At 38.8% G+C, this 18,678-nt stretch overlaps 1 protein-coding gene across 1 annotated transcript in view; it reads left to right on the top strand.

Moving 5' to 3' along the window:
• The window catches only part of LOC107728164 (Down syndrome cell adhesion molecule-like protein 1 homolog), a 138,465-nt gene that overhangs the window by 95,952 nt on the left and 23,835 nt on the right, over positions 1-18,678 (top strand). Inside the window, exons 8-17 of the mRNA XM_016538257.1 lie at positions 6,214-6,489; positions 8,305-8,586; positions 8,818-8,937; positions 9,035-9,211; positions 13,642-13,847; positions 15,054-15,150; positions 15,317-15,445; positions 15,794-15,961; positions 16,494-16,564; positions 16,875-17,115. Of these exons, the coding sequence (XP_016393743.1) occupies positions 6,214-6,489; positions 8,305-8,586; positions 8,818-8,937; positions 9,035-9,211; positions 13,642-13,847; positions 15,054-15,150; positions 15,317-15,445; positions 15,794-15,961; positions 16,494-16,564; positions 16,875-17,115 (1,767 nt within the window). The remainder of the gene's footprint in view (positions 1-6,213; positions 6,490-8,304; positions 8,587-8,817; positions 8,938-9,034; positions 9,212-13,641; positions 13,848-15,053; positions 15,151-15,316; positions 15,446-15,793; positions 15,962-16,493; positions 16,565-16,874; positions 17,116-18,678) is intronic.

Here is an 18,678-nt window from a genome sequence, read left to right as displayed (position 1 = left end):
AAAAAGGTTTAAAAAAAAAAAGGATATAAAAAAAAAAAAAAAAAATCTGAATACTTCTTTGTTAATTATTATTTGAAGTAACAAAACCATGGTTAATTTGTTGTTACCATGGCTACAAGAACCATGATTTTTTTGTTTTATTCGCAGTAAAACCACGGTTAATTTTCGTAAGGGAACATGGAAACTCAGAGAGAATATTAAAACAGATGCATTGGTGGTGGTGAAATTATTACCGACATTAAAACACGTTATTAAGACAACAGAAATAAAGGTTCACAGGATTATGAACGTACATGAAAATTATACACGGGCTTCATCTTGGGCTTTTTGAACTTTTTCTTTTCTCGGTGCCGGACTGCTGATGTCTTTTTTTCGGGCATAGTTGTCCATCAATTATGATCATTTGCAGTCAGCCACAAACATGAGGTGAGAGTGGGCGCGGGCACAGGAATGGAGCGTCACGTGTGCTTAGCCTACTGCCTACTGCGTTCACCTTAAAATGCTTTTTTTTTTAATTGTATATATATAGGTTTATGTTTATATTTTTATTTATGTATATTCTGTAGATATGTTAATATATATATTTTTTTTTGAGCAACTGGGATGGTGCCCCCCTGGGAGTTGGTGCCCTACGCAAACTGCATACTCTACGTATAGGGAGTGGCGGTACTGAATTCAATTAAAATCAATGTCTATTTGTATAGTGCATTTCATGATGCATATTGTTTCAAAACAGTCTCACATGATATGCATGTCTCTACATTACAATTAAGAGTAATTTGTTATCCGAGGTGGCTATGTCAAAGTAATGTCCATGTGGCAGAAATATACAGTTCTAGGATAATACAAATCAGGCAGTTAGTTAATGGCATGTATTCAAGCAGAAACGATGAACACAATTAAGGCAATGATTACATGTTGTGATCATAATTGCAATGTAAGTAAAATTTGGGAGTTCTGTCAGGACCACTATCGTCAATATAACTTACGATTAGCATACATTTTAGGTTGGGGGAATGGTTCTGTTCTGGGCAAACACTCCCTGCCCATCCACGCAGCCTAGCATGGATAGGAGCAGGGAGAGCAGAATCCCCCACCTAGGGTAACAGAACAGAACCAACATCAATGATAAATGTAGCAGATACCATTAATGTTCTACGTGATTATTTTAACAACATGATTCAGTGGTCTGACTCAATGATATATTCACTGCCAAGTCCTAACTGGACGAGAGGAACGAGCTGGGGATGGAGGTGGGTGATTAGTTCCCGAGTGAAGCGATAGCTGCTGAATAATGACTGCAGGGACCTTATGAAGGGAATTATGATTGGTGTCGTGATCCTATAGGTAGACGTGGATCAGCTGAGTGTCAGCTGATGCAAGCTTGACTAACATGGCCTGCCAGAACTACCGCTACGCTCAATTTCTGTCAGGACCACTATTGTCAATATAACTTACAATTAGCATACATTTTAGGTTGGGGGAATGGTTCTGTTCTGGGCAAACACTCCTTGCCCATCCACGCAGCCTAGCATTGATAGGAGCAGGGAGAGCAGAATACCCCCCAAAACAACCAAAATTTTGATAGCAATCTAACTGAATGCCTTACGGAAGGAGAGTGGCGGTGAAGGGGTGCTCTTCTGCTATGATCAGGTAGAAAGAGCAGCTTGCCCCTTTGGGAAGACAGTGGCAGCGAAGGGGTGCTCTTCATTATAATCAGCTAAGAAGAGCAGCAAGCCCCTTACCAGAGGAGTGTAGCAGCGAAGAGGTGCTCTTCTTAATAGCAGCCAAGAAGAGCAGCAAGCCCCTTTTTAAAGCAACCTGAAATTAAGATGCAGAATCCACTAGATTGCAGCCTAGTTGCCAGTTGTAGCAAACACTGTGTACTGCAGCCGTAGAGCAAGCAATGACAGGTTTAGAGATCGCAGATTCTGCCTAGCCTAAGCTTAGCATCCATAACACGGCATATAGCTCAATAATTCAAGTCATGTTTATACAGGTTGTCGCCTCCCATGATATTAGCGTTCGCTGACGTTCATGTCCTCTATCTGATAACCCGCATTAGTGTAGCAGACAATCCTTACCAATACTCTCGAAGCTTATGCAACAGTGTGTAGCTTGCTTAAGCACGGCATGTTGCAGTAGTCAGACCTAAAGAAAATAGCATTACCAATAACCAGATAACCCATAGCAGCAAGCATATCTCAAGATAATTAGATGGCCTTAAACAATAGCTTAACATAAGCTTCTTGCTGTCGCAAGTTTACCCGCATACCAGCACTGCAGAAACACCCGATAGGCTAAAGGCTGATTTATACTCGACGCGTCCACAAGTTCGCTTAGGTGCGCGCGGCAAATATGACGTCATCACGGTGTTGACGGAAGTTCGCTTCCGAACTACTGGCGCGCGCAATGTCGTTTCGTGTGGCAGTGTGCATGACATTTTTTGTAACTTCCGCGCAGCTCCGCTTCCGAAGATGCACAAGTTCAAAGCGACTCTAGCCGAACATGCACGTCTGTGCCGGCATTTGTGTGAAACAGAAGCAGTTGTTGTTAAGTTCAAACTCCACCAGGTGCAACTTTCAACGTATTTAGGGAAAACTGTTTTTTTATTTTTTTTTTTGCATAGTTTGTCCAAGGTTTTTTAATTGAATTACGTTTTATTTTGTTTGTATAAAAATAGAAATAGAATTCATTTGGATACTATTTATACACTATTTGCTTAAGTTGTCTTGGTTTTGATGCGAAATAAACACAAAAGCTTAAGATTATTTTAATCAGTTTCAACATAAAAAAATTCTAATTCATCAACTCATTCATCACGCGAGAATTCTTGTACCGGCAAATGTCTTCTTCTAGAGTGGGGCAGCATGCCCTTATAGAAGAATAGTGCTCTTTTATCAACAGCTAAAAAGAGCAGCATGCCCCTTTAAAGCAGTACGGCATATGGTCAATACTCGAATTTAGGCAACAGCATTTGCCCTTGTCCAGATAAAGTTTAGCATTGATACAACTTTAGAAGCAAATTTACGATCTGCGCATTAGTATCAAGCATATTTGATGCGAAATAAACACAAAAGCTTAAGATTATTTTAATCAGTTTCAACATAAAAAAATTCTAATTCATCAACTCATTCATCACGCGAGAATTCTTGTACCGGCAAATGTCTTCTTCTCACCAGTGATTCCCGATGGTTTTAGAGAACAATTATGTCTCGTCGCCCCCTGTTGTTTTAAAGAATAGTACAACAGCAAACGCGACAAGTATAAAAGCCTTGTCTGTTTGGGCAGCGTGTTGGAAATAGTCGGATAAGTTTAATGAAAGCATCCCCAATAGATGAGCCTGAAGCAGCAAGCCTGTTTCATATTGACAGCCTTGACAACAGATTAAAACAAGGCTCGCTGGTAAATTTAACTGCTAATAAATTCATCAACTCATTCATCACGCGAGAATTCTTGTACCGGCAAATGTCTTCTTCTCACCAGTGATTCCCGATGGTTTTAGAGAACAATTATGTCTCGTCGCCCCCTGTTGTTTTAAAGAATAGTACAACAGCAAACGCGACAAGTATAAAAGCCTTGTCTGTTTGGGAAGGTGCGCGTGCAGTCAGCGGAGGCTCGCGAAGCGGAGCCAGGCGAAAGTATAAATCCTGCTTAAGCAACGGCAGGTCTAGCAACGATATGATAGTGGACACTAGATAAGATTTCAGAATCAGAATCAGAATGAGCTTTATTGCCAGGTATGTTTACATGCCTAGCAAACATAACTGAACAACTAGCCTTAGACAATGAGCAATATCTGAAGCATGTTCGCCAACATAGCATTAGGCAATAAAATGAAAGAAACTTTGATTAGCTTCGTGAAGACATTCAGAGATGAATAAAGGTGAAATGGCCAGTTGTTACATGGATGCTTTAACCCTTCTTGAATATCTTGGTTCTTCCAGCAGGGAAGCAGATCTCGTGTAAAGTTGTTGGTGCAGTCGTATTAGCACAACTTCGGCGATGAATTGCGGGCAAAGTGTCTATATCAATTGCGAGGAGCCATGCTCGCTCAGATCACTTTCAGTCTATCGGCTTGACAAACAACACGGCGAATTCGCTTAAGTTCACAACTTGAATCTGGTGAGATACTCTGTGGGAATCCTGTCGAAAATCCTGATTGAACGCTTCCTATGGAGATGGAGTTCGCCATCTGATTAGTTCCTGAGCGAAGCGATAGCTGCTGAATAATGACTGAAGGGACCTTATGAAGGGAATTATGATTGGTGTCGTGATCCTATAGGTAGACGTGGATCGGCTGAGTGTCAGCTGATGCGATCTTGACTAACATGGCCTGACAGAACTACCGCTACGCTCCATTTCTGTATATTTATTCCGAGTTGGCATTAACTGAGGTCCTTGCAAAAGGCCGGATCCAGAGTGGAGCTTGTACAATCTCTAGTTATCTTGGGATCGGCATTCTGAGGTAGAAACAGAAAAGCTAATAGATAATAATTACCGTAGCTGTTGTTCATGACTTTTCGAACAAAGAATAATCATGTGCATTTGATCAGACATAACTGGAGTACAAGGTTATGAGAACTCTTAACATTATTAGGAAGGTTATTCCAGAGTTTAGGAGCCAAATGTGAAAACGCTCAATCCCCTTTAGTGAACTTTGATATCCTTGGTACTATCAAAAGTCCAGCGTTTTGCGACCTTTAAGAGTTTGATGGATTGTGGTGTGATAGGAGACTGTTTAAGTACACACGAGCTAAACCATTTAGGGCCTCATTAGTAAGTAGCAATATTTTATAACTGATAAAGAATTTAATAGGCAGACAGTGTAGAGATTGTAAATTTGGGGTGGTATCCCTGTTGAAAAAACCAGCATATGCTGGTTAGGAATGTTTTGAAGCATGGCTGCTGGTTTGAGCTGGTCCTTAGCTGGTCATGAGCTGGTTTAAGCTGGTCCCTTAGCTGGTCATGAGCTGGTTTAAACTGGTTCTTAGCTGGTCATGTACTGGTCCTAAGCTGGTCCAAAGCAACCAGCTCCTGCTCAGGACCAGCTTAGGACCAGCACATGACCAGCTTGAATCAGCTCATGACCAGCACATGACCATCTAAGGACCAGCTCAAACCAGCAGCCATGTTTCAAAACATACCTAACCAGCATATGCTGGATTTTTCAACAGGGATGATCATATTTATTTGACCTCGTAAGAACTCTAACAACTGCATGTTGGACTACTTGTAGCTTGCTTATTGAAGATGCATGACAACCACCTAGTGGTGCATTACAATAGTCCAATTTAGAGGTCATGAATGCATGAACTAGCATTTCTGCATCTGGTGCATAAAGTGGTTTGCTGGTTGAAGCTGTTCCTAGCTAATCTCCTAGCCTAGCTAACCCGGTGTTTAGCAGATATAGCTGGACTTAAAAGGTAGGACTTTTTTCAGTAGGGCAGTACAGCAACTTGGTGAACTCCAACAATTAAATCATTGTCAGTGTGAACACCACCTTACACTTTAGACTACTGGCCAGTTATAATAAAAAGCAGAAAAAAATTATAGCTTAAACTAAACTAAATAGCTTATTTTCAAAAGCTATTTAGTAGCTGTTAGCATTTAGCATGCCACAGTTTCGCTAAAGTAATTCTATGGCCTCTGCTCTCGCAGTCCTCAATTCTTTAAATGTGTGTTTTGGGACGTTGCTATGGAATGTGATGTTGTATTTTCACTCTGCCTACACAAACACATTAGGTTAGTATTTTATTTTTAAGATTACACCACACATAGCAATACTATTAAATGCATTAACTTGGCGTATTAGTACAGAAACATACCTCATTCAGTCGCTGAAATTATACAAAGGCATGGTTCGTCTCTACGATATGTGCCTATGTGCCAAGCTATGATGAAGAATACGGTACAAGACACATTGAAACTGTAGATGCACACACCTATTACACCACATTCTCTGCTGTGTGAAGACCAAGAGCATTCTAACCCCCTCCTCCCCCTCCACCACTCGTTCTTCTCCTTTCTTGCTCCCACATCTCTCCCTTATATACCCCAAATATCCATGCAAAACCTGGTCTCCCATCTCCCTCTCATTCTCAAATCCTTCTCTCTTACCCTTTTCTACCTGGCATATTCTCCCTCTTTTTTGTCTTCCTCTGTCTTCCTCTCTCTCTCTCTTTCTTTCTCTTTCTTTTCTCTCTCTTGCAGGTCCTCCCAGTATCCGGGCCATGCGGAATATCACAGCTGTGGCCGGTCGCAACACTTTCATTAACTGTCGTGTGATTGGTTACCCCTATTACTCCATCAAGTGGTTTAAAGACGGCACAACGCCGTTGCCAGACAACCATCGTCAGGTGGTGTATGAGAATGGCACTCTGAAGTTGAGTGATGTGCAGAAGGGTACGGATGAGGGGGCGTATCTGTGCAGCGTGCTCATCCAACCCCAGCTCTCCATTAGCCAGACCGTCTACGTCACAGTCAAAGGTTAGTGATTACTGCTAATGGTTTTGGGGAAGTTTATAGCCCCCTAAAAAAAGTCACAAGCAGTCACAATTAAAAAAATATATAAAAAATTAGAAGGTCCCTCTACAATTTAATTTGGGCTGTTTGTTCACAGGTTTTTAAGCAAACATAAATAAATAAATAAAACCTAGATTATAAGTTTAAAACTGTTAATAAATATTTTTAAGATTTCATCTCCTTCATACCAAGTCTTACAATGATCCACATAATTTATTATTATTCAGAGACTTAAAAACTTCACCATCATGTAGTGTAAATTGTTTATTTGCGGATAATTGTGATATCTAAAATGTATATATAAATTAGTGTTGATTCGTCATTTTGTATTTAGCATGTAATATTTTAATATAATCATCAAATATGTTTTTGAAGAGAATGTAGTATTGTAAATAGTTTTTGTGTAAAAAAAAATGGTGCATTCATATCAGTTAGTCACATTGGATTTATTGTGAAAACTTTGTGACCATTTTCTCATGAATTGGTTTTTCATCAGAATTGATGTAGTCTTTGTGTATTGCATACTGTATATTTTATGCATTATTTAGGCACAAAGCTGATATATATATATATATATATATACACACACACACACAATCTGATTTCTGTTGTTTTTTTATTTAAATTATTTTTAATGGTTTTAATTTTGTTTAATTTTTTCATTAACTATAATAACCTTGGTAAGTTAAGCTCTTTTTTTTTTAACTGTTCATATGCCAAACAATTACTTGAGGTGTCCACAGAAAATGAGAAAATTCGACAAAAGGCTTGGCGCAAATTGTTTTAGTGTGAAAATTGCAAATACTTTATTTTTTAATGTCATTTAGTAACATTGGATTTGGTGTGAAGAGGCCACCCTGAGAGGATTTTTGGACTTGAGCCTAGTCAGCAGGGTATCTTGATTTTATGGAGGATTTCCAAAAAAAGCAACCCTCCATTTGAGGTTTGGCATTTCTTGAAAACATGCTTCTTTAATAAAAAGATGCCCACTGTACAATACTTACTTAATCTTTTAAATTTATTCTGAAAAGAAAAGCGTAGTAGTTTATTGTGGCATAATGGGTGTGTTTTTGGTAAATGGAGTGCGTGTTGCCTTCAAACGAGTGTATATTTAAGCTGTAGGCGGGTGGTGAAGGTTGAGGATGGTACAAAGACCCTGAGAGAAAGCACACCACTAATAGCCTCTGATCAACAGGATTACAGGCCTTCTGCAGCATTACAACCATTCATCAATTACCCAGTGTACTTAGCATGTGTATGTGTATGTGTGTGTGTGTGTGTGGGGGGTTATTTTCAGTATGTTAAGTGTAAATGAATGGGAGGTCACTCTGATGTTGGGTTTTGAATCTTCACTTCACTATGTGTGTCCATACAAGGGGCTACAGCTCCTGGTACAAAGACAGTGAGGTCTAGTGTGTGCATGCGTGTGTGTATGTGTGTACCGGTACAACAGAACACTGACTCCAGTGTGAAGTCAGTATAGTGTGCTGCTTGTCTTGTCATGTCTCTGATTTAATTAGCTGAATTTTAACGAGCCCCAGATTAAATCCCCCAGATGTCTCCGATGGAGCCCCCCCACCTCTGTTTCCATGGCAATGCCATTATTCCCCCTGCCAATTGGGCTCTAATTAGAGCAGCTATTATGGGCTGGAGGGGTGGGATGTGTGTGAGCATGTATGTGCATGTGCATTTTTGGGTGATGGGGGTCGGTATTACATTGCAGACCATGAAGCGTTTGAATTTTGATACTGAATATATCTTGCTCTTTTCCTCCATCAGTTCCTCCCCTCATCCAGCCCTTTGACTTCCCTCCTACCTCCATCGGTAAGCTGATGTACATAGCTTGTGTGGTGTCCTCCGGAGACATGCCAATCCGAATCACCTGGAGGAAGGATGGGCAGGAGATCGTGTCAGGAACATCAGGAGTCACCATCGAAACCAAGGAGTTCATGAGCTCCCTTCAGATCTCTAAAGTTTCGTTGCAGCACAATGGAAACTACACCTGTATTGCCAGCAATGATGCAGCAACTGTCAGTTCAGAGAGACAACTCATAGTAACAGGTGAGCAAGAGAGCAAAGTTTATAAGGCAATATATTGGGATGGGATGCTCAGCATTTTACCAATTAGATCCATTCTCTGGAGCAGATTTACTTAACTTAGGTTTGGGGGATAGGGTTGAGACTGTGTTTGTTTGACCAAATGTTGGAATAGGACCAACAAAACATGTCTTTCTTGGCAAACCACTTTATTGGTATCTCCTCTCCTGAAACTCTATATGTTCCTCATTGTAGTTCCCCCTGGTTTTCGGGTTCAGCCCAATAACCAAGATGGGATCTACGGCAAGTCAGAAGTTCTGAACTGCTCTGTGGAAGGGTACCCTCCTCCCAAAGTTGTCTGGAAGCATGCCAAAGGTAATATCTTTTTTTCACTACATGTCCGAATCAATTTCAAGTTTTCATGAGCGGATGATGAGCCACAACCAACACTGTCTTCATCTTGATTCTGAAGGTATAGGGAACCCCCAGCAATACCATCCAGTTCCATTGACGGGTCGCATCCAGATCTTGTCCAATGGTTCTCTGCTGATCCGCCATGTTTTAGAGGAAGACCGGGGATACTACCTGTGTCAGGCCAGCAACGGAGTGGGGTCCGACATCAGCAAGAGCATGATGCTCACTGTTAAAAGTACGTAAGGCTCTCATGTACATCTGCACTCATGAAAGGAACCCCGGGTATTAAAACTTGTATGGCTTAATATAATGTAAATGATGTCTCTTATTGAAATATGTGACCCTGGACCACAAAACCAGTCTTAAATCGCTGGGGTATATAGATATTTTGTAAATTTCCTACTGTAAATATATTAAAACTTAATTTTTGATTAGTAATATGTATTGCTAAGAACTTCATTTGGACAACTTTAAAGATGATTTTCTCAATATTTAGATTTTTTTGCACCCTCAGATTCCAGATATTCTAATAGTTGTATCTCGGCCAAATATTGCCCTATTCTAACAAACCATACATCAATGGAAAGCTTATTTATTCAGCTTTCGGATGATGTATAAATCTCAATTTCGAAAAATTGACACTTAAGACTGGTTTTGTGGTCCAGGGTCACATATGTAGATGAAAATCCATGAAAGATTTACATTATTAAAAAAAATCCCCATTGTTTTATACATATGTTGGTCTATGGGGGGAGCCATTATTTCGATGACATCAAATGGTTGCACTCAGTGAGCTATTGGTACTACCTGTTGCTATTTTTACCGCAACACAACTCAGAATACACAATACGGAAAATAAAATACTGATACGATGACCACAGCTACTGAAAGAGCTTACATGTGTCGATGGATATGAGCATAAGCTTAAACCAAATGCCGTACCATCGATTTTTTTCCCCTCAAGGAGTCTAAACGCCCCCGGATATCGAGTGAAATCTATGCTGAGAAACTCGTTCAGTGGCTGTGGCGTCATGACAAGCGTCGGCATGTTTACAACCTGCCAAGATGGCATCTAGCATTTCTTGCCTCTGCTGTTTGTAAGTTATTTTAGTAGCTGTGGTCTACTAAAAGTCTCAAAGGCATCAGGGCTAAAAGTGGTGAGAACAAAGACTCAGGACTTTAGGAAGTTTTATTCGTCCACAGGCATCTTCCCATTCTTTTCTCCTCTTCTTAGGACTACGTAGGAAAGCAGTGAAGACTTACATCGCTTCTCTTGTTGCTCTTCGACTAACAATTACAACCAAAAGCCACACAAGGTGGTATCGTATCGTATTTTATATTCCGAGTTGTGTTGTGGTAAAAATAGCATTTTAATATATAATACACCATAGCATTGAAATAATGGCTCCCCCCATAGTCCAATATATTTATAACATAATGTGGATTTTTTTTCTACTACATATTTCAGTAAGAGGCATCATTTACATTATTTTAAGCCATACAAGTCTTTATACCCGGGGGTTCCCTTTAAAAATAAAGGTTCAAAAAGGGCTTTTCACAGTGATGCCATAGAAGAGCCATTTTTGGTTCCTCAAAGAACCTTTTACTGAACAGTTCTATAAAGAGTTCTAAGCCATGAACCGAAGTAAACTAACCATTTCAGAAATAAATCACAACTTTACAACATTGATTCAAACCAACAAAAAAAAAAGTATATGTGGACAAACAAACAAATATAAATGAACAAATGACAAAATTAAGAAACAAAAACAATAGTATGGTTTAAAAGGGGAAAAAAAAGTATAAGAAAGTAGAAAGTGCAGTAAACAGTAAAACAATTTAGCGCAATTTTGTGTTTATGATTGCGATAATAAATTAACATAATACTGTATGACAACAAATACCAGTTTGCAATATCAAGTAGCATTGTTTTTGTACAGACTAAAATAACTGGATATGACTGACACCGAAAGCTTTGCACATTTACAAGTTATAAATGACCGTACCCACTTTTACATTAAAAATATGGTGGATAGATTTTAATAGATTTAACATGTTACTAAGCTCAAGTCTCAATACTCTCTAAAGTGTAAAAAAAAAAAATCACAAATGCTGGATGACATTTGAGCGTTTTAAATTGTTTAAATAATTGGAATTACTAATAGTTTTCAGAGTTTATATATTAATACATTTGCATTTACCTTAATTCCATCCAAAAGTCTTGGATAAAAATTCTGAGATCTTCTCACTTGTGAAGGATGCCTTTCAGTACTGCTTTTGACCAAATCAATATTTCTTAGAAGGCTACCTAATTTATGCCTAGACATGTTCTCTAGGTAGACATGTTTCAGGGCATAGCTGTTGAATATCAGACATTTCATAATAGTTAAATCTCTCATTAAACCATGACACAAATAAAGCCATATTTTTGAATTCCAGTCACAGTAGGTTTGAGGATTTCTTGGATGCGATTTGACCTGCAGCCTTTGGGATGGTTTGCGATGGTGTGTGTTTGAGGTCTTTGTTTAAGAATGGCCCTCAGATGGGCTTTCACGTCTCAGTCTGATGCCTGCGGGAAGCGTTCGAGACGCTTGAGTGGACACACTCACACACAATACACCACCTCTACACACACACAGACAGGCGCACATACACCTGCACCTGTCACACTTTGTCACTCAAACTAATGACCCAGCTTATGATATATCAGTCACACTGAGGCAAGAAATACAAAAAGCCTTTGACTTTTTTATACAGTAGCTAGAATTGCCAGGAGTTACTGCTTGTGTGTGTATGTATGTGTGTGTAAGCAGCTCTCAACAAGAGTAAGAGTGCCCAGCTCATTTAGATTAATAGAACATTACAACGAATCTGTAAGGCCATCTCATGACTGATCGTTAGATCGGACACACAATCTGTTCTGTCCAAATCCATATTATTGATCCTTCACATAATGCAGAGTGCAGAAAACCCCCGTCCACGCAACACTGCCCTAGGCCTGAGTTACAGTCCTGACCACATTTAAACAAACCTCATCCACCGGTGTATTTATTAACACAGCCATAACATTCTACTCGGTTAAATCTTATGGAGAAATATGTGAAGAAATGTCTTAAAAACAATAATAATTATAATAATACATTTTCATAAAGAGAATGAATTTAATTTTATTTTATTTTATTTCATTTCTTTTCTTTTTCACCCTAATTTCTCATTATGGTAATCATTTTGATCATTACCTTTATTTGTATAGCGCTTTATACAGTACTGATTGTGTCAAAGCAGCTTTACAGTGTCAAACAGGAAAATAGTTTGTCAGTGATGCAAGAAGACTAACAAAGAGTCATTTTCCAGCTAAAGTCAGTTCATTGATGATTCAGTGATAAATTAATCTCATTCTCATTAATGTACTGTAATGCTTGAAATATTCTTATTATTGTAATTCAAATTATAGTATACAGACCATATTATTTTACTAAAATTAAAATAAATACTGTCAATATATATGCTTATAACTGTACTTTACAAGTGTATAATGTGCATTGCAATATGGTGTAAATACATCTCATTCTCATTACTCTAATGCACAAAAAAATCTCATTAATATAATAAAATAATTTTGTCTGGACACAATACTTAATATAATCTTGACTTTAAGACCCACTCACTTCAAAAAGCGGACATTGCAAAAAACTGTAATTTAAGTGACATTAAGGCAATTTCAAGCAAACTGAAAAACGGTGTACAAAATATTTGTGTGAAATTATAGAATGTATAATGCCTAATGGATAAAATATGATATTTCTGAAGACAATTGTAAGAAAAAATATATAATTATCATCAATGGACATGAAACTGTAAATTAGAATGACTCATATACTGTAAATCATTTAGTATGAAAACTACTACCATTCCATGTACCGAGAATTAGATTTTTTGGCATTAAGCTACTGACAATTTATGCTAAAATCTGTGCTACAAATTTCTTGAGGCAATATAGACTTTTTATGAATTCTTTTTTTAGGGTGAAATGTAAACGAAAAGAGATTTTATTTTCAAAAGTAATATAAGGTTCTTGACTTAAATATTCACAGTGAAAAAGAAAAGAAATGCTCTTGTGTTTGTAACCTCAGGACAGTAATAGGTGGGATTGCTAGGATAAATGTACTTAAGTTATGTGGTGTTATTCAACAAGAGATGGTAGATTTTAAAAAGTGGTTTTAAATTTTAATGCAAAGCCTGTGGATATCATGCGGCTCTATGTTTACGTCATCTGACTTTTTTTAACCGGGATCTCTGAATCAGTGTTGGTGTTATTGATTGAATCGTTCCTCTGTTCTGCCTCTCTCAATTCTATCCGTTTCACTCGTTGGAAGGGAGGGAATGAATAAGTGATGAAAACAAAACAGCGAAACCCTCTTCAGATCGATATTGTGTGTGTGTGTGTGGCAGTGCTAGAGAAGAGTGACTCGGGGGAATGAGCAAGCGAGAGAGTGTGAAAAAGTGATTGAGGAGTTGAAGAGAGACACGCTAACGCTCACTGCCCCGTGTCACAAGAAAGCCAGGTGTCGGGTTAAAGTCACACTAACCTCTGCCTCTTTTTAATTTCATTTTTTCCTTCACATATATTTACCTCCTGTCCTAATATACCGTTTTTTCATGCAGTTCCAGCTATGATCACATCCCACCCAAACACTACCATGGCCATAAAGGGGCAAAACAAGGAGTTAAACTGTACCGCCCGAGGTGAGTACCCCATCATCATTCGCTGGGAGCGAGGCGACACCGTTATTGACCCTGACCGCAACCCTCGGTACTCCATCACTACCAACCCCAACGAGAAAAGCGATGAAGTTATCTCCACACTGAAGGTGAGACACATGTGCACACACATACAGTATATGTACAGTATGTAGTCAGTGGAGGAGTTCAATAAATGTTGAAAAACGGCAGAAGCTTGCCTAAATGTTTCCAAACAGGTTTCCTAGTAGACTCTTTCACCTTTTTGTTTTTTCAACTTTTATTTTTGCTTTTGTGGTTTGTTTGTTTGTTTGTTTACTCACTCTAAAATTATTTTATATTCTGACCTGAGAAATATATTCATTTATTTATTGAATGATTGATTGATTGATGGATTGATATCTGTGAAGCACATTTAGCTGTATTTATTTATGTATTTATTTGTTTGTTTGTTTGTTTATTTGATTTTATATTCCAATCTTATCTATTATTATTATTATTATTATTATTATTATTATTATCTATAAATTATTTTATATTCTGACCTGCTTTTTTATTTGTTTGTTTGTTTGTTTAATTATTTTCAATGCATTCTAGTATATTCTGACCTGCTAAGCACTTTGAGCTAGATTTTATATATGAAAGGTTGTATTTATTATTATTATTATTATTATTATTATTTAGACTGCTTTTTTATTTGTTTGTTTGTTTGTTTAATTATTTTCAATGCATTCTAGTATATTCTGACCTGCTAAGCACTTTGAGCTAGATTTTATATATGAAAGGTTGTATTTATTATTATTATTATTATTATTATTATTATTATTTAGACACATTAAACTGGAATAAGAGAAGTATTTTAACCTTGAAAAAAATATACCCTTCAGCTTTAAATAAAAACGATAACACTAGGTAAAGATTTCTAAACAAAGGTTGACAAGGATGAACTCATTTACATCATTTGTCCAATCACAACATATTAGGGAATACAAACAGCCAATCATTTAGCATTCCTACCTTACTGCCAAACTACGTACCTTACAATAACAATACATGAAATGGGCCTCAAAATGTGGAAAAGAGAAAAACAAGTTATTCTCTTAAACACTCTTTCTGCAGCTGAAGCCAGCGGAGCGTCTGACCTGTCTGACCTGCTAAGCACTTTGAGCTAGATTTTATATATGAAAGGTTGTATTTATTATTATTATTATTATTATTATTATTTAGACACATTAAACTGGAATAAGAGAAGTACCTTACAATAACAATACATGAAATGGGCCTCAAAATGTGGAAAAGAGAAAAACAAGTTATTCTCTTAAACACTCTTTCTGCAGCTGAAGCCAGCGGAGCGAGGGGATTCCGTCTTTTTTTCCTGCCACGCCATCAACTCATACGGCGAGGGCCGAGGGCTCATCCAGCTGACGGTGCAAGGCAAGACAATCAGCCATGAACAACACGCTCACATCTTACATGATACTCTTTATCTAGAGACACAAAATCAATAATTTACCTCCCGGCCCCAAGCCACCTCTTACTCCTCAGCCTCTCTCTCTGTCTTACTCTATTTGAAGTCTATTTCCACTTGTTTTGTTGGCAGAACCCCCTGATCCCCCAGAGCTGGAGGTTCGAGAGGTCAAAGATCGCAGTATGAACCTGAGGTGGACGCAGCGGTTCGACGGCAACAGCATCATCACCAGCTACGACATCGAGTACAAGAACAAATCTGGTGCGGCATTGCTTTGTTTCCATTTCAAGCTTGGATGAATTACATTGTGAGCATGCATTAAATCTGTATTTGTATGTCAAAAGAATATGTAGCGAATGAGCTCAGACTACGAGAAGATGAATGGGATGTGAACGGATTTCTGCGGCATTGTGACTTGGGTGTATTGCCTTATTTTGCTGTTTGTACATATGCGGTCGTCCTAGTTTTCACTGCATCACTTGTTTTTCAAATCCGTATGATTTGACCTGTAAACAGTCCTCTTTGCATGCTAACAAACATAATGTTCCAGAACAGCCTGGATGGAGGTGCGATGTAGTAATGTATCCTGTTATTTTGTCCTTGTCGCAGACCCATGGGAGCTGAAACATGCCACCCGTAAGATCTCGCCCACCAACAACCAGGCCAACATAGTGGAGCTCCACCCGGCGTCCGTGTACAGCATTCGCATGTACTCCTACAACAAGATTGGACGCAGTCAAGCCAGCAAAGAGCTGACCATCAGCACAGAGGAAGCACGTACGTCTCCCACCCCTAATCTGATCTGATTTACTCACCCTCATGCAGTTCCAAACCTATACCTACTTCTTTCCGTGGGAAACACAAGAGATGAATTTTTGAAGAATTTCCTGGCCACTCTTTTCCATAATGTCCACAGAAATTTACTGATCTGGTTCTCGAGTTCTTACTGACTCAATGTTTCGATCACAATGGTTGAAAGCTCACTGGAAGGGAAGATTATCTGTAAATTTCAGCCTGTTTCTCACACTAAGCTATCATATGACTTCAAATAATTGGAATAAAGCACTTAAGTCTTATAGGACACTTTTATTATATGTTTATGGTGCTTTGTACCCTTTTTGAAGCTTAAAAGTACCAGTCCCCTGTCATTGTAATTGCATTAAAAGTTACCATGATATCATACAACATTTCTCATATCGTGTTTCACAGAACAAAAAGAAAATCATGCAGGTTTGGAATGACTTTTGAGGTGACAGAATTTTTTATTTCTTTAATATCCTTGTGATATGACATGATTCTCTTCTTACAGCTCCTGATGGGCCACCCATGGATGTGATTTTACAGCCAATGACCTCTCAGAGTATTCGTGTGACCTGGAAGGTATGTCTGCGACTCCTAAACTTGCCATTCTTTGAACTTTAGAGCCTAGGTCTTCAACCTTGCTCCTGAGGACCTACTGTCCTGCAGAGTTTAGCTACAACCCTAATCAAACTCACTAGAACCAGCTAATCAAGGTCTTCAGGATCACTTGAAAAATCACAGGCCAGGTTTGCTGAAGCATGTTAGGAAAAAAAAGAATTTGCAGAACAGTGGGTTCCCAGAAGCAGGGTTGAAGACCTAGGATTTTTTAATTCAGTTTTAAAGTTTTAAATTCACTTACTGTATATAATTTTCTTTTCACTCCACTTAGGCACCTAAAAAAGAGCTCCAGAATGGAGTGATCCGTGGCTATCAGATCGGTTATAGGGAGAATGGACCGGGCAGTAATGGACAGTACAGTATCGTGGAGATGAAAGCCACAGGTGATAGTGAGGTGTACACCCTGGACAACTTGAAAAAGTTTGCTCAGTATGGTGTGGTGGTCCAGGCATTCAACCGAGCCGGAACCGGACCTTCCAGCTCTGAGATCAATGCTACAACACTTGAAGATGGTAATGAAATATACTTTATCTATCTATCTATCTATCTATCTATCTATCATGCTCTGGGGATTTCTCTTTTGTGTGATTGTGCACGAGTCGTGTGTACAGGGCGACTCTGGCCCGTGGCCCTCATCCACATGCGTGATATTGATGCTGTTAAGGATAATAGTAATAACAACAAGCATAGGAAAAATAATTATAATTAGCCTGTCTGCCGAGGCCCCTCTCCCTGATCCACTGCTTTTCCTCCCAGTCTAATTATGTGCAGCTGAACGCATTGTCTCTCCCTCTCTTTTTTCATCTTTCCTCCAGATCCCTCTCTCCGGCTTTCAACTCCCCTCCTCTCCGCACCCACTCCTCTCTCACTCGCTCTCAAAACACCTTTCATTTATCTCTCCCTCCATCTCCCAACTTCCCCTTCCACCCCTCCGCCCACTTATGTCCCGCTGTCTTTCTTCTCCATTCTTATTTTTGGAAAGCTCCTGGGTTCTTTTTGTGCCACTGTCGAGTTCTTCCATCACCCCAATGACTTTGTTTTTACCTCCATCAGTGGTGTTCTTCTCACGTTTAGTTTTTTCTTCCAACCCTAAAATTCTAAAAAAATAAATAAATAAAAAATCCAGCTTAGCCAAGATGGTCTACTATATTAAAACCAGGTCTGCTTGTTGATAGTCCAGCCAATTAACAATCCAGACCACCTCTGACCAGCTAATAAAACTGGACCAACTAGAAAACAATGAAAAAACATCTACCACTTTAAGGTGATTTCATTTGCATCTTCTAATTCACACTGCTCCGACAGACACGGACCAATTCTGACAGTCACCAGATTACAGTATGTCACTTCTCAGACATGTCAATCATCAGTAGAGCCCACTGGTGAGAGAGATCACTCTGATTGACTGTTCAGCTTAGTGAGCTAGTGCGCCAGAAGAAAAATGGAAGTGATCAAACAACAAATTCAAGAGGTCACACACAGAAGACTTTTCCTAGCTCTTCCGGTTTTCCTTTTTGAATGATGAATACAGACTGCTTCCACATGCTGGTCTTGTGCAGGTGTAGAACGTACAGACTAGTTGGCCATTGGCTGTAGTCTTTGCAGTGTTCAAGCACAACTTTTTGTCCCAGATGCAGGTGGCGTGATGCAACACCACAGGCGGCTTTCGTCACTGCCAGGTCTTTGATGTCGGTTTGATGTATCTGGGCATCACTGAAAAGTGGTCCAAAGATGGATGATTTTGTTTGCATCACAGGGACATCTTTGGAGTGATTCATTGAAAAGATCTGACTCAAAATAAATGATTTGTTCATGAATCAGACATGGCTACTTCTCTCATGAATGTGCCAAGACGACTCAGTGGATGTCAAGATTTTCAGTGCATAATGACTTGAATTTTGTCTGTTTGTTGCATACTTTACAGTAAGCCTGTTGTATGACAGAAGATATATAGCACACAAATTATATAGACAACTTTCCAGAAACTTTTATGGCCCTGACATTCACTTTCATTATATTGACAAAAGCAGCAAAGATATTCTTCTTCTTCTTCTTCTTCTTCAAAAAAAAAAAAA

Source organism: Sinocyclocheilus rhinocerous, unplaced genomic scaffold (assembly GCF_001515625.1).
Source record: "Sinocyclocheilus rhinocerous isolate Xijiao unplaced genomic scaffold, SAMN03320098_v1.1 scaffold2834, whole genome shotgun sequence".
In the NCBI taxonomy this organism is placed as follows: domain Eukaryota; kingdom Metazoa; phylum Chordata; class Actinopteri; order Cypriniformes; family Cyprinidae; genus Sinocyclocheilus; species Sinocyclocheilus rhinocerous.
This window is presented reverse-complemented; position numbering and strand designations above follow the sequence as displayed.